Source organism: Pongo abelii, chromosome 12 (genome assembly GCF_028885655.2).
Source record: "Pongo abelii isolate AG06213 chromosome 12, NHGRI_mPonAbe1-v2.0_pri, whole genome shotgun sequence".
NCBI lineage: Eukaryota > Metazoa > Chordata > Mammalia > Primates > Hominidae > Pongo > Pongo abelii.
In genome coordinates this window covers 123,401,430-123,417,750 of record NC_071997.2, presented here as the reverse complement: position 1 = coordinate 123,417,750, position 16,321 = coordinate 123,401,430, and the positions used below count along the sequence as shown (strand labels likewise).

The window sequence follows — 16,321 nt, the reverse complement described above, 5'->3', positions numbered from 1 at the left end:
AAGAAGGAAGCCAGTATTTTGACTTTATTTCCCTTGTCAGAAAATCTGTGCATCCAAGCTCCACGGGGACAGACTATGAGTTCATTTTATTCTAGCCAGCAAAGTTGCTTCATAACTAAAGCTGTGAATATTTCCACCTTCTACTGCAGAATTAGAGCACATCACTCTGAAAGCACACTTTTCTAATGTCATCACAGAAATCGACTCAGCTCTCACTCAGTAAGTAATCTGGGGAAATCACCTACCAAAAGTATTGATGCTCAGCTGGTCAATGAAATCCCAAAATCGTTCAATTACATCCTGTACTCGTTTTTCACATTTGCCCTATGAAGAAAAATCATACATACAGCATCATTCCCAAACACAATGTATTCAGAAGCAATGTAGCTTTATAAAAATAACTGACATGTAAAGGGCTTCATTAAAATCAAACGTTTTCCCATCTTTGACACAAGGCAATAACTTCTGCATAATGAGTACCCAAGAAAGTGGGACATACTGTCATTAACACTTTCATAATTAGTCCATTTTTACAAGTGATTTAGAATTACCAGGAGACAAAAATCAAGAAAACCAGTTTGCTAAAGATGAGGCATTCCAGTAAGGACTCTACACATACACAGTGGACAGTAAAGAACGCAGCCAGACTCCCTGTGAAGCCTCTCAAACCTTGAAATCCTCTCCCATCATTCTGCATGAGAAAAATTATGCTTCTCTAGAGAACAAAAGGGTCTGGCTTAAGTAAGTCAAGCAACCTTCTAGGTCTTTCCTACTCATTCAGCACCTGTTTCAAAATCACACCCTGAATAATTTTGCAATCTTAGTCAGTTCTGTAAGTAATCTAGGAAAACATAATTAGGACCCACTGCCTGAAACCAACCAATTTTACCATAAAGTCCCCACACCAGTCCTTCTCAGTCTCTGGGCTCAAAGCCTCCCACTACGGAAGGAAACTACAGGTAGGGACCTGAAAGCACTCTTCTCCTCCTCCTCCTAAGTAATACCCATAGATAACAATGGGCCAGAAGGATGTAGCCCCACTTGTGTTTTGATTTCTTTTCATCTGCAAAATCAAGTACTTACAAAATAAAAACTTCCTATCTGGCTATTACAGAAAAAGCTGTACATAAATACTCACATTCATGTCACAAAATCCTACTGTACAGGGCTTTCCTTTCCTCAAAAATAAGTTCTTTTGTTCAGCATCGACGTAGGGCACACAGCGGCCAGAAAGGTCCCTGCAGCACACCTTGCAGGAGTTGTCAGTTTCTGGAACAGAGAACACGCATTGACAGGTGGATTGTTCTGAGACCTGCCTCTCCTCCTGCCTCCTCTTTCCTCCCTCAACATGCTCCCAAAGAGGTAAGAAATCACATTTATTTTTTATTTCAATAGCTAATACTATCCATAGCCCCCACCAAGGAGTAGTTTCTGAGGTCACACTCCTCAGCCTTCAGTGACAGAGGCCACAAGGTTTAAAAAAAAAAAACAATACAGAGAAAAATCCGTTCTAGATTAAAGACCTCTCTTAAAAGTCTAACTATTCTCTCCACTTCAAGCCCCTCACAATGCTCTTCTAAATGTTTCCCTTTGTCCCAACTTTCTTGTTACCCTGCCGACTTCAATCCTTGGCTTTTCAGTCTAAAGTGTGCCCCTCAGGGCCCACACTGGCTCTCTGAAAGCGAGAGCAGCTGGGACACAACTGTCCACCCTTGGGTGGGGAGCTAAGTGACCCTAGGGACATGAGCCCTGCAGCCAAAGCTCCACGACTCCTCCCAAGAACAGCTGTGACAGGTCACAGGAGAAAACACTGGGCATCTGGGCCATGGGGGCATACACAGGAATGGCAGAAATGCCAGAAAATTAAACCAGATTTATACTTAGGAGAAAAAGAAATCAACTAGAACGCAAAAAGAAAACCTTTTCAGAAAAGGCCGGGAGCAGTGGCTCTCGCTTGTAATCCCAGCACTTTGGGAGGCCAAGGCGGACAGATCACTTGAGGCCAGGAGTTCGAGAACAGCCTGGCCAACATGGCAAGACCCCATCTCTACTAAAAATAAAAAAATTAGCCAGGTGTGGTGGTGCTTGCCTGTAGTCCCAGCTACTCAGGAGGCTGAGGCACGAGGATCAGTTGAACCCGGGAGGCGGAGGCTGCAGTGACCTGAGATCGCACCACTGCACTCCAGCCTGGGCAAGAGTCAGACTCCATCTCAAAAAAAAAAAAAGAAAACCTTTTCATCATTCACTAATTTATAAACTATTTCTTGGACTTTTACTGTGTCGGGCTCTGTCCTTCCAGAGCTCCCCAAGCCTCTTGCCATTCAACACAACAGATTTTTTATTTGGCATCTACTATGTGTTATCTTCTTTTTTTTTTTTTTTTTTTTTTTTAAAGAAACGAGGTTTCACAATGTTGCCCAGGCTGGTCTCAAACAACTCCTGAGCTCAAGTGATCCACCCACCTTGGCCTCCCAAAGTGGTGGGATTATAGATGTGAGACACTGCCCTCAACCTATCTTTTTTACCTACACATTATTGAACTTGAAAGAGTTCCTTACTCCACTGTATGGATGGTGAGCTTCCAACCCAGTGATTTTATTTAACTACCAGGTTCTTTGTCTTTTATTTATTTTATTTTTACTTATTTATTTATTTATTTGAAACGAAGTCTCGCTCTGTTGCCCAGGCTGGAGTGTAGCAGCACGATCTCAGCTCACTGCAACCTCCGCCCCCTGGGTTTCAAGCAATTCTCCTGCCTCAGCCTCCCTAGCAGCTGGGATTACAGGTGTATGCTACCACACCTGGCTAATTTTTTTTTAGTACAGACAGCATTTCGCCATGTTGACCAAGCTGCTCTCGAATCCTGACCTCAAGTGATCTGCCCACCTCGGCCTCCCAAAGTGATGGGATTACAGGTGTGAGTCACCACACCTGGCTCTTTGTCTATTTTGAAAGCAAGAGAACTCCCTCATCGACTCCCACATGCTCCACGGTTTAAGTGGGGTGGGAAGCAGAGTCCAGCTAGTCCCTGACCAGTCCATGAGGATGCCCTCAAACCCAGCGGTTCCAAAATAGCACAGAAACCTAAGGAAAACTGACAGGCCAGCAGGAGAGAGGCTCCTGCCCCAGGCTGCTCTAAGAGATCAGAGGGGAGCGGACCCAGCCTTCTTGGTAACTGCAAAAATCCTCATCTAGTGGGGTTAGATCCTGGAATCAGCTCTCTCTGGTGGAGCTGTTGCAGGAGTATCCTAGTTCCATGCCAGTGTAATGTAGATAGCTACTGCTGCTTTCGTGGTTTGTATGATAAGGAGCAGAGGAAGGCTAGGACACACCTCTACCTACCCACCCACTCACCCCCAACAAAATTCCCTCCTCTCCCACCTCAAAGCCTGCCATATGGCCTGAAAATGCAGCAAGAAGAAACACCAACAGGACAGGTCTCCCAGGTATGGTGGATCTGCATGCAGAGATGCCTGTCTCCAGACACTACCCCGCCCTTCCCCCTCCCCTCATCCTCGGCTTGGATCTCACCACTGCTGTCATTAGCACGACCTCCAAATGGAGGAAGGGAGCCTGGCAGACAAAGGCCATGTTTTCTCCTGCTGCTGGACTGGGCATAAAACTGCTCACCATTACACGCACAGGACTCCAGCTGCTGTTCCCTCTCGCAGAAAGGGATGCATTTCCCATCCTTACACTTGCCAAGATCCAAGCAAACAGTGTCATCTTCAGCATTTCCCGGAGGCGGGCACTCACTGCTATTACCTGGAAGCAAACACCAGTCATAACAAAAAGAATGAGTCACAGGTCCACCAGTTCTACAGGTGCATAATACGCTGTTTCTCATACAAGTGAGCATCTTACCTTGCAAAAGCAAAAAGTGACCTACAGAGCTAGGACAAGAGTCTGCGTCTCACCAGCAATCAGCATTTAAATGGGAGTGCCTGGTTATGTGCCAGGCTAGGCTGCATGAGTCCCTGGCCTCCCAAGCCCCAGTTAGAATGCATGGTCTCCACTTCTGCATCTCACAGTTATATATAAAAGAATATCCTATGTGCTATTACTTAGAATAAATTGCAAACTTTGTATGAAGGCTTAAAAGAACTCCATGGCCTTCCCTATCTGGCCCTGACTTCATCGCACACAACTCTCCCACAGCCCACTGCTTTGGCTATGACAACCTCCATTCAGTTCCTTCAATATTAACAGATACTATTGCTTCTACCTGGAATGCTGGTGTTTCCACTTTTCTGGGGCAATTAGCTAGCTGGCTTTCCTATGGATTAAGTTCTGTCTCAAAGGTTTTCTGAGATATCCCTGAGGATGCTAAGTTGATGTGGCCTCCCACTTCCATTATGCACTATCACACTCCTCCTCTCCTTCATTGCATATGTTTTGCAATTTATATATATATATATTTTTAATGTTATTTTCTGTTTTCCCTCTACTAGAATGGTAAGCCCCATGACAGCAATGATCAAATCTATTAAGTTATCTCCAATCGCTATCGTATTATAGGTATACTACAAATATTTCTTAAATAAATCAATTATTCTTTTTATTTTTCTTTTGAGACAGGGTCTCAGTCTGTCACCCAGGCTGGAAGGCAGGGGTGTGATCATAGCTTACTGCAGCCTCAAACTCCTAGGTTCAGGCAATCCTCCTGCCTCAGCCTCACAAGTACCTAGGACTTCAGGCGTACGCCACCATACCTGGCTGATTTTCTTTCTTTTTTTTTGAGAGACGAGATCTCCCTGTGTTGCCCACGCTGGTGTCAAACTGCTGGGCTCAAGGGATCCTCCCACCTTGGCCTTCCAAGTGCTGGAATTATAGGCATGAGCCACTGTGCCCAGGCCAATAATGCCAAAGAAAACCCACCAAAGAAAGTTAAACTGGGAGAGACAGGATGGAATGAGTGAATCATTCTGGAAAATGAATAGCACAAGTAGCTAAAAGTCAACACAAATAGAGGAGGAGAAAAAAAAACACTTTATTGAAACCAATGGACTATATATTCACAGCTCTGGACTGGCCTTTCAGCTGAAGAATGAAGCCAATCAAAAGAATTCTGACTTAAAGGGTTTCAGAGCAGTAACACAAAATGTACAGAAATCTGGCCAGTTTCAAACAAAAGTGATGATTTATTAAGTACCCAACAGATAACCAGGCACTTTGCCCCTGTTCTCATAAAACCTTTCATGAGCACTGGGCATTCATCGTGTCAACAGTCATTTAACAAACTATTACTGAAAGTATGATGTCCAGTGAGCTCAGGGAAGGTTTATACTGTGGATCATTATTGTATTTTTGGTCTATGATACTGCCCTGATACATTAAAAAATGCTCAATAAATATCTGTTGAGCATCTGTTCTTAAAAGACTAAAGTTATAGTATTAGACAGGTAGGAAAATAATTCTGAAAATAGTATCATCTATCTAGCATGGTCCCCAAAATTTAGCATGCATGGAAATCACCTGACAGAAGGTTACACATCACAGACTGCTGGCCTCCCTTCCCACATTTTTTGATGCAGTAGATCCAGGGAGGGGACTGACAATTTCCATTTCTAGTAAGTTCCCAGGTGATGTTGCCACTGCTGGTTGTGAAATGCTAATTGCTTTCTTTCTTTCTTTTTTTTTTTTTTTTTTTTGAGGTTGTTGTTCTCTAGCTTCTCTTGCTAGAAAATACTGATTCCTTATCAGGAACTTATCCTCTGCTATCTACTATTTTGTATAAAAGATCAAGGGAACAAAAGGCTGTTTGATAAGAACAAACATGTTTTCAAATTGTTTTACTTATGTTTATTTAAAAGAAAGCATTTTTCTCAATCTATTTTATTATTACAGTGAAGATGAAACATTGAGCATAGCTAGCAAATGCTTCTTTAAAGCTTGATTTAGATATTCAGGTTCCTAACATTTTTTTTTTTTTTTTGAGACAGACTCTTGCTCTGTTGCCCAGGCTGGAGTGCAGTGGCGTGATCGCAGCTCACTGCAAGCTCCGCCTCCCGGGTTCACACCATTCTCCTGCCTCAGCCTCCCGAGTAGCTGGGACTACAGGTGCCCGCCACCACGGCTGGCTAATTTTTTGTGTCTTTTAGTAGGGACGGGGTTTCACCGTGTTAGCCAGGATGGTCTCACTCTCCTGACCTCGTGATCTGCCCGCCTCGGCCTCCCAAAGTGCTAGGATTACAGCCGTGAGCCACTGCTCCCGGCCATCAGGTTCCTAACATTCAGCAAAGTAATGTGATAGTGACAGATCCCAGAAGATAAAAACATGGGCAACATATCATAATATGCACACTTAAAACCAAAGTCAAGCCAAAATAAGACACAACTTCATTCACTAGGTCCCTGAAGACCTCCAGCTTTCTGTTTGCATCCTTATCACAAAACCTAGGATAGTTACAATAAAGAAGACAATAACAAGTGTTGGTGAGGATATGGAGAAGCTGGGACCCTCATACAATGCTGCTGAGACTGTAAAATGGTATAGCCATTTTGGAAAACAGTCTGACATCTCCTCAAAAGATTAAGCATAGTTACCACATGACCCAGAAATTCTATTCCTGAATAATATCCAAAGGAATTGTCCACACAAAAACTCATACATAAATGTTCACAGCAGCATTATTTGTTATAGCAAAAAAGTGGAAACAACCCAAATGTCTACCAACCAATGAATGAACAAAATGTGGCATATCCATGCAATGGAATATTACCCAGCAATAAAAGTACATGAAGTACTGATACATGCTACAACATACATGAACCTTGAAAATGCTATGTTCAGTGAAAGAAGCCAGTCATACAATATGTGGTCACGAAAGACCACATATTGTATAATTCCATTTATATGAAATGTTCAAAACAGACAACTCCATAAAGAATAGGGTGGTTAGTGGTTGCTCTGAGTTGGGAATGGGGAGATTGGAGGATCATAGCTAAAGGATACAGGGTTTCTTTCTGGAGTAATGTAAATGTTCTAAAATTAATTGTGATGACTGCATAAATCTGAATATACTAAAAATCATTAAACTGTACACTTTAAATGGGCAAACTGCATGGGTGTGAATTATGTATCAATAAAGCTATTACAAAATCAAACCAACCAACCAAGAGAGAGAAATTTTGAAAAATATTAGAATGGGACAGATATCAGAGGAACAAAAAAACTAGAATAGCAAACTGAATATTGCTTTTTGACAATTTAAGTCAAAAAACATCACAAAGGTAAAAAAGGAACATTATATACTGGTAAGGAACAGCAGATAAAGATGTAGAGATGTGTCCGTTTATATACCTAGTAATAACATAGCTTTGAAATTTTTAAAGCAACAATTGACCGAACAACAGAAGATACTGGACACCTGGAAAGGTCAGCGCCAGAAAGATTCAAGTCCTGAATGTAAAAGGACAACTTATGAAGCTAATAGAAGCAGCTGTGGAAAATATCTTTTTAACCATCCGCCATGGCTTTTCTGAACCATGTGTTTAAAAAATAAACACACACACACAACAAAACGATGGATTTGATTACGTTAGAGATTTCTGTTCTGAGAATGGCAACAGATAGGAGGTGTATGCAAACCAAATGGATGATTATGTAAGAACTCCTCCAAATCCACAGTAGTGAAATAACATGAAACCCAATTTTTAAAAAATGAACGAAATATATGAACTGGCTATTCACAGGAGAAATCTGAATAGCTGAAAAATATAAAGAGATGCTCAAGAAAAACGTAAGTAAGTGCATTAGGACAAGGGCTGTTAAAAAAAAAAAAGTAAGAACAAGAGATTACTTTATACTCATCATGCTAATAGGACAGCAGGGTAATTCCAAGTGTTGGCCAGAACGTTGGGATACAGGAGTCCTCAGACACAGGCAACCTAGCAGTGGTGCTCTAGAGACCAGCATATCCTGCCTCTGTGACTACACAATGACACTCCTCAGTACCCAGAGAAACACACGGGTTCCTGAAGGGACGTGGGAGGATGTGATCTGTGTCCTATCTGGAATATCAAGGGGATGAAGGCAATGGAAGTAGCTACCACTTGGTGAACTGTAAGTAAAACACAGCCAATCACATAACTAAACAATATGTAGGTGCCCCCAACAGTGAAATACATATAGATACATATAGAAAAACTGGTTAACCTTCTAACTTGTATCCTGCGTCCTCCACACTATTCCAGTGCATAGATTCATGATAACATTCATTATCCCAAGATTGTCATTTTGATTGTTTCCAAAATTTTGCTATTAGGATGTAGCCATAAAAAACCTTGTTAAATTATCTGTAGCACAATACAGATAATTCTTTAAAACATGATACTGAATTTTTTAAAAGTAAATTTACGGTAGAATATCATTTTGGCACATTAAAAACACATACATAACACCATATTATCTTTCAAGGATATACACATATCCAGGCAAATATTAACCACAGTAGAGTGGATGTCTGTGAGGAGAAAGAGGAGAGTGATGGATGAAAGAGAAATAGAAACAGGTCTTAAACCCACCAAAGCCAAGTGTCACAAACTAAGGAGTGCCAGAAACTCAACCCGGCATATGAGATTAAAAATAGGGTGTCTCTCATCTGAACAAAACATAATCTTGTTTTTCAAAGACACACACACTTGACCCACAGCATTCCAAGAAAGCAACAAGAACACCAACCTGTGCAGTAGGACACGCCTTTGCAAGTAGCATTAATCGCCTCCTGGCACTTCTTCTGGGCAGTCTCAAACTGACAGTTTTTACAGCAAGGACTGTTCCTATCACTGGAGAAGAACAGCAGACAGGAACAGAGCAATTCAAATTATAGCCCCATATCAAATCAAATGCTACAGTTACGTTACAGTGACCTGAAGATCACAGGGGAAGACCTCCTGGCTCCGTCACCCACTCCTACATCATCAGACATCTCCACTGCTAGAGCTACCTGCACACACTTTATCTCTTCCTAATGTGCGTAAGGTCACATCAATGCCACACTGTAGCAGAAAAGAATGGGAACACAGCAATCACCTTTGAAACACCTTGGTGCCCTTGGTTTTCATTCATTTAACGCATTAATTTAAAAAAGACAAGATGGGCTGGGCGAGGTGGCTCACACCTATAATCCCAACCCAACACTTTGGGAGGCCAAGGTGGGTGGATCACCTGAGGTCAGCAGAGTTCGAGATGAGCCTGGCCAACATGGTGAAACCCCATCTCTACTAAAAATACAAAAATTAGCCGGGCGTGGTGGTGTGCTCCTGTAATCCCAGCTACTTAGGAGGCTGAGGCAGGAGAATCGCTTGGACCCAGGAGGCGGAGGTTGCAGTGAGCCGAGATCGCACCACTGCCCTCCAGCCTAGGCAACGAGAGAAATTCTGTCTCAAAAAAAGAAAAAAAAAAAAAAAAAAAGATGAGGCGGGTGGACCACGAGGTCAGGAGTTTGAGACCAGCCTGGCCAACATGGTGAAACCCCATCTCTACTAAAGATACAAAAAATTAGCTGGGCATGGTGTCGCACGCCTGTAATCCCAGCTACTCAGGAGGCTGAGGCAGGAGAATAGCTTGAACCTGGAAGGCAGAGGTTGCAGTGAGCCAAGATCGCGCCACCGCACTCCAGCCTGGTCAACAGGGCGAGACTCTGTCTCAAAAAAAAAAAAAAAAAAAAAAAAAGACAAGGTGGGGCCACAAGGCAATCCATAGCTAAGACACTCAGCAGCCAGAACTCTACTCCCCATCAGTATTTACAGTGTTAATATGCACTGTATCCAGTTAAATCTCAATTATTCACCAGAAAACTGAAGTTTAATCCTTTTACTTCTAAGCCAGGCACTGGCCTATCAGTGGATATAAAAAATGAAAACCTGGGTAACTTTCTAACTTGTAACCTACTTCCTCCACACTATTCCAGTGTATAGAATCATGATAACATTCATATCCCAAGACTGTCATTTTGATTGTTTCCAAAATTTTGCTATTAAGATGTAGCCATAAAAAAACCTTGTTAAATCTTATACATCTCTGTTGCCCAAAAGATTCTTTGGGCGGCCAGGAGTGGTGGCTCACGCCTGTAATCCCAACACTTTGGGAGGCCGAGGCAGGCAGATCACAAAGTCAGGAGTTCGAGACCAGCCTGGCCAACATGGTGAAACCCCATCTCTACTAAAAACACAAAAATTAGCTGGGCGTGGTGGTGCGCACTGTAATCCCAGCTACTGGGGAGGCTGAGGCAGGGGAATGGCTTGAACCCAGGAGGCGGAGGTTGCAGTGAGCCGAGATCACACCACTGCACTCCAGCCTGGGTGACAAAGCAAGACTCCGTCTCGAAAAAAAAAAAAAAATAGAAATAAAAGATTATTTGGGCCAGGCATGGTGCCTCATACCTAGAATCTCCACACTTTAGGAGGCTTAGAAGGGTGGATCACTTGAGTCCAGGACTTTACAACCAGCTTGGGCAACATGGCAAAACCCCATCTCTATAAAAAATACAAAAAAAATTAGCCAGGTGGCACACACCTGTAGTCCTGTCTATCTGGGAGGCTGAGGTGGAAGGACTGATTGAGCCTGGGAGGTTTGAGGCTGCAGTGAGCCATGATCGTGCCACTGCACTCCATCTTGGGCAACAGACTGAGACCCTGTCTCAAAAAAAAAAATAAAGGCCGGGCACGGTGGCTCCCCTCTGTAATCCCAGCTCTTTGGGAGGCCAAGGTGGGCAGATCACGAAGTCAGGAGATCGAGACCATCCCAGCCAACATGCTAAACTCTATCTCTACTAAAATACAAAAAATCAGCCAGGCGTGATGGTGCGTACCTGTAGTCCCAGTTACTGGGGAGGCTGAGGCAAGGGGAATCGCTTGAACCTGGGAGGCGGAGATTGCAGTGCGCTGAGATCACACCACTGCACTCCAGCCTGGCAACAGAGCGAGACTCCATCTCAAAATAAATAAATAAATAAAATAAAAAAGATTATTTTGCCAGGCACGGTGCCTGACACCTGTAATCCCAGCACTTTGGGAGGCCAAGGTGGACGGATCACAAGGTCTGGAGTTGGAGACCATCCTGGCCACCATGGTGAAACCTCGTCTCTACTAATACAAAAAATTAGCTGGGCATGGTGATGCGTGCCTGTAGTCCCACTACTCAGGAGGCTAAGGCAGGGGAATCACTTGAACCCGGGAGGCAGAGATTGCAGTAAGCCAAGATGGCGCCACTGCACTCCAGCCTGGTGACAGAGCACGACTGTCTCAAAAAAAAAAAAAAAAAAGATTCTTTTAACTACAGGACTGCTAAACCAAGGAGCATGCAAGGTCAAGGATTTTGTCACATAATGTCACACTGCTTTCCAGAAAGCTTCTTCTTTTCTTGTTTTTTGTTTTTTAAGAGACAGTGTCTCACTATGTTGCCCAGGCTGTTCTCAAACTCCTGGGCTCAAGCATTTCTCCCACCTCAGCCTCCCAGAGTGCTGGGATGACAGGAGTAAGCCACTGTGCCGGGCCCAGAAAGCAGTTTCTTGCTGTGAAGGGCAAAAGAGGTAAATGTAAACAAACACACACACACCCCTTTCAGTTGATTCTAAAGCCCCTGCAAGTTCAGTCTTCTCTTATTTTGGACATCTTGTTATACCAACTTCCCAAAATCCCTGTGGAGAGACTCCTTACCTGCACTGGACACCTTCCTTCAACGTGCAGTCACTGTTGCAGCAGGTGTCGTTGTTCAGATACATGATGCCAGGATCACACTCTTCTCCTTCATCCACCCTCGAGTTCCCACACACTTTATTGCTGCGTTCTTGAAAACACTCCTGGGCCTTACTTTCAATGGTCTTATAAATTGATTGTTTACTGCAGTTTGAAAACATCTTGAGAGAAAAAAGGCAATAAGGACCCAAAATAATATCATAAAAATGTATTCCCATGCAATGTTTGTGTCTTCTCTAGAGACAAACTCTTAATGTAAAACCACCATCAGAGCCACCCTGGAGTTATGGCAAGGCCATCACAGTCTCCTCCAAAGGCCACTGATAAGGAACTGGGAACCTCCCTCCATAGAATGCTAAATGGCTGGTGTGAACTTGGTTAAGGATCTATAATTCTTCTTATGAAGGTAAGCAAGCTATACAAATACTGAGGCCAAACATCCCAGCCAAAGCCCGCTTGAGGACAAGCAGAATAGCATAACAGAGAGCTCATAGCTCCATCAGACTTGAAATCTCCCCACCTCAGACATGCCACTCATGCAGTGACAAGAATTAAGAACCTCTATAGGTTAATGTTGTCACAGACAAAATGATTCAGAAATGCAGAAGGGGTTTCTTCTCCTTCTTTGGCTACTTATGTGGATGATCCAAGTTTAAAGTTGTTTAAATATTTGAGCTTAGTAATAGGCATAATAGTACATTTTACATAAATTAAATCCCAAATTGTTACCTAAACATTTTCATCAACCAGCAAGAGCAGTGTCTCAAAAAGTCTCTACACTAGCTTCCCACTCTGGAGTACAGAACCACTAGGATAACTCCCTTTTAAGGCTGAGGGTTTTATCAGGAGCTCTAAAACTGAGGTCATTTTCCAGACCTCCTGAAGTTATCAAAGAAAGAGGAGGCTTAGGGAAAACTGAGCATAGTTACTCCTTAGGTCGGGGTCTCCAAAGTGCTCTGCAGATGCCAAAATGCCTTCACTTTCACCCCAGACAACAATCATGAAGCCCCTGAGAGCCAAGTGTATGAGACCCTCCAAAGGTGCCTGTAACTACCAAATCAGACACCAAAGGAGCTAGTTTCAGAAAGATAGCAAAGACCTCATCTTAAACAGAAACACTAACTGGCTTTTTAAAAAAATCTTCAAATCTTTTTTTTTTTTTTTTTTAGTTGGAGTCTCGCTCTGTCGCCAGGCTGGACTACAGAGGCACAATCTTGGCTCATTGTAACCTCCGCCTCCCGGGTTCAAGTGATTCTTCTGCCTCAGCCTCCTGAGTAGCTAGGACTACGGATGCATGCCACCACGCCCAGCTAATTTTTGTATTTTTTGTAGAAACAGGGTTTCACCATGTTGACCAGGATGGCCTCAATCTCTTGACCTCATGATCTGCCTGCCTCGGTCTCCAAAGTGCTGGGATTACAGGCATGAGCCACTGCGCCCGGCCCAAATCTGTTGTTACAGTACAGATGTCTAAGGGGTCTGGTTATTCTAATCAGGGCCTCAGGCAGTTGGCATTTTGGTGGGTTTATTCATCAACATCATGTATCTCTGGGCTCCATTTTATCAAGTTAAAATGGAGTTAAAATTCACAGTGAACAGATAAGAAGACCTCTTCAGTGATTTGTCAGAGTTACAACTCCCAAGCAGCTGGAGAGCAGTAAAGAAGAAAGGACCAACCCTCAACTCTGGCTTTCTGCCTACACATCCCTGAAGATCTGGCAGCTTCTGTTTGTATCCTTGTCATAAGACCTCCTCTTCCCTTCAGCAAACCTTCCTAAGAAGTTACAATCTCAAAGGTCCTACATTCTTTTTCACTAATGTCATCTGTCCACAGAGAAGTCCACCCATGGCAGACTGCTCTTCATAGGCTTGCCTAGTAGAGGGTGATGGGTTCTGTCTTTCTAGGTCAAGAAACTACTTTATTTTTGTCCTGTAAGCCCTTTTGATCAGTTAAAAATATTTTTATTAAGGAATTCATTTAAAACATAGGCTGGGCGCAGCGGCTCATGCCTGTAATCCCAGCACTTTGAGAGGCCGAGGCAGGTGGATCACCTGAGGTCAGGAGTTTGTTGACCAGTCAGTTGACCAACCTGGCCAACATGGTGAAACCCCATCCTACTAAAACCACAAAAATTGGCCAGGTGTGGTGGCATGTGCCTGTAACCCCAGCTACTCAGGAGGCTGAGGCAGGAAAATCACTTGAACCTGGGAGGCGGAGGTTGCAGTGAGCAGAGATCACACCACTGCACTCCAGCCTGGGCGACAGAGTGAGACTCCATCTCAAAAAATCATAATAAATAATAATAAATAAATAAAACATAGAAGATGCACATTATCTTCTTACAAGGGGACTCCTACTTGGGCAACCAAACTAGAAAAACACAGACTAAATATGATGTGCTCAGGACAAAATAAATAAATAGTTCTTCGTTGATATAGACTGGCAGCTCCAGAAAAAAAAAGTTCTTCCCAGGACCCATTCTCATTAGCAAGTTCTTTTTTTTCTTTTTCCTTTTTTTGAGACAAAGTCTCACTCTGTCATCCAGGCTGGAGTACAGTAGCACAACCTTGGTTCACTGCCGCCTTGAACTCCCCGGGTTCCTCCTACCTTAGCCTCCTGAGTAGCTGGGACTACTACAAGCATGTGCTTCTCCTATGCCCAGCTAATTTTTGTATTTTCTGTAGAGACGGAGTTTCACATGTTGCCCAGGCTGATCTTGAACTCCTAGGCTCAAGTGATCTGCCCACCTCGGCCTCTCAAAGTGCTGGGATTACAGGTGTGAGCCACCATGCCTCACTGGCAAGTTCTTACAGGGCTGTTTTGAAGAGCCCCAGAACTGGCAGCAGGAAGAGTTAGCAGCATGCATGTCCACTCAGGCAGTCTGCAAAGTAAAACATTTTGCTCCCAAGTTCTGACACTATCCTCATAACCAAGAAGCATATGACCTATTACTTAGAGAAACAGTATGCAATATGGTAGCCACCAACCATATGTGGCTACTTAAATTTTGTTCCTAGTCACATATTTTACACTTTCTATTACAGAAATATTCAAGCATCTATGAAGTAGATAGGATGGTATCATGAATGCCCCCGTGCCCCTCACCAGCGTCAACAACGATCAACTCATGGCTTCACAGCTCCTCTATATCTGCGCTACTTTTCCTCTGCTCCCACACTGCTGTTTTTGTTTGTTGGCTTATTAACAACTTTATTGAGACATATTTCACATATCACAAAATTCATCCATTTCAAGTATATAACTCAGTGATTTCTAATAACTTTACCACGTGTTGAAACCATTGCCATAAGTCAATTTTAGGACATTTCCATTCTTCCAGTAATGTCACTCATGTCCTTTTACACTTAATGCCCATTCCCATTTCCCATCACAGGCAAACATTATTAAAAATTTAAATAAAATAGAATTTACAATTCAGTTCCTCAGTTTCTAGCCACATTTCAATTGCTCCACTGGGTTAGTGGTTACTATACTGGGCAGAGCAGACGCAGAACATCCCCCACCCCGCAGCAGAAAGCTCTATTGGATAGCACTGAACTACAGGGAACATGATTAGAAATGCAGAGACTACGAAAAGAGAAGGAAAATAAAACAGTTTGACAAGTTAGAAGAGTAGACAAAAAGGGGTAAAAAAATGTTTCTCTGGCACAAGTTGTCAAGCAGAGGAAAAATAAAACATAACATGCAAAGTAACAGAGGAACTGTTTACACATAACAGCCAAAGAAAACGAGATGCAGAAAATATACAGGAAAAGCCAAAGAAAATGAGATACAACAATCAAAGATCATGAAAAGAACAGGAGGCAGAAATTTCAGAAAGCAGGGTGTCAGAGCCAGGGAAAAGCAGAAGTAATCTTTCCCTCTGTGTCCAGGGCAGGCTTGCACATTAGCCCACAGCCAAGCTCAAAATAGGAGTCAGGACAAATACTTCACAATCTTTTGTGATTAGAATCAGACTCCTTTAAGCTCTCCCCACTAACCCTCTTTAACTCAGCAGCCCAACTATTGTTTTCCTCACACTGCTTTATGCTGTTTAACTTCAAATAAAATGAAAGAACCAGATATTTATTAACACAACTTTTAGTTCAGACTCTAAGAGTTAGTCACAGCACTCTTAAAGTCTCTGAAAGTGTTTTACAGTATCCCAGATCAACTGGTATTCTCTATCAGAAACCCTCAATAGTAAATGATTCAATTAATTATTCAACAAATGTTTGTTACATGCCAGATACTCCTACTAGGCACTGGAGATAGAGCTATGAATAAGACAGACAAGGGCCTTTCTCCCATGAGGCTTGTAGTCAGGCAAACTATGTGTTTAACTGCAAAAGTTAATAAAAACATGTAAATTGTACAGTAGAGTTAAAATGAATGACAACTTGTAAATGAAATGAGAAATTTTTAACATAAAGCCTGAGCCCACCAGACCCTGAAATCCAGAACTCCAAAAAAAGCCATTACTATTAGTAATTTTTCCTAGAGCTCAAATCTACACCATTAAGCTTGACAACAAAGTCCAAATGATAGTTTTAACCAGATTTAGATGAACCGTGCTTCACCCCAAAACACACAGCCACGTTTCAAGGTACTTTATAATTT

At 42.8% G+C, this 16,321-nt stretch overlaps 1 protein-coding gene and 1 long non-coding RNA gene across 4 annotated transcripts in view; one reads left to right on the top strand and one right to left on the bottom strand.

Annotated features, from left to right (window-relative positions):
* ADAM17 (ADAM metallopeptidase domain 17) overlaps window positions 1–16,321 on the bottom strand; it is a 66,241-nt gene that overhangs the window by 4,975 nt on the left and 44,945 nt on the right. For all 3 annotated transcript variants that reach the window (XM_002812303.5, XM_054547749.2, XM_054547750.2), the window contains 5 exons: window positions 11,662–11,861; window positions 8,684–8,787; window positions 3,631–3,765; window positions 1,139–1,269; window positions 246–324 (listed from right to left, as the gene is read on the bottom strand). In XM_002812303.5, coding sequence (XP_002812349.1) covers window positions 246–324; window positions 1,139–1,269; window positions 3,631–3,765; window positions 8,684–8,787; window positions 11,662–11,861 — 649 coding nt within the window. The remainder of the gene's footprint in view (window positions 1–245; window positions 325–1,138; window positions 1,270–3,630; window positions 3,766–8,683; window positions 8,788–11,661; window positions 11,862–16,321) is intronic.
* Window positions 3,763–15,643, top strand: LOC134759655 (uncharacterized). The gene is made up of 3 exons (XR_010136206.1): window positions 3,763–8,065; window positions 11,941–12,106; window positions 12,870–15,643. It is a non-coding gene; the product is annotated as an uncharacterized LOC134759655 (long non-coding RNA).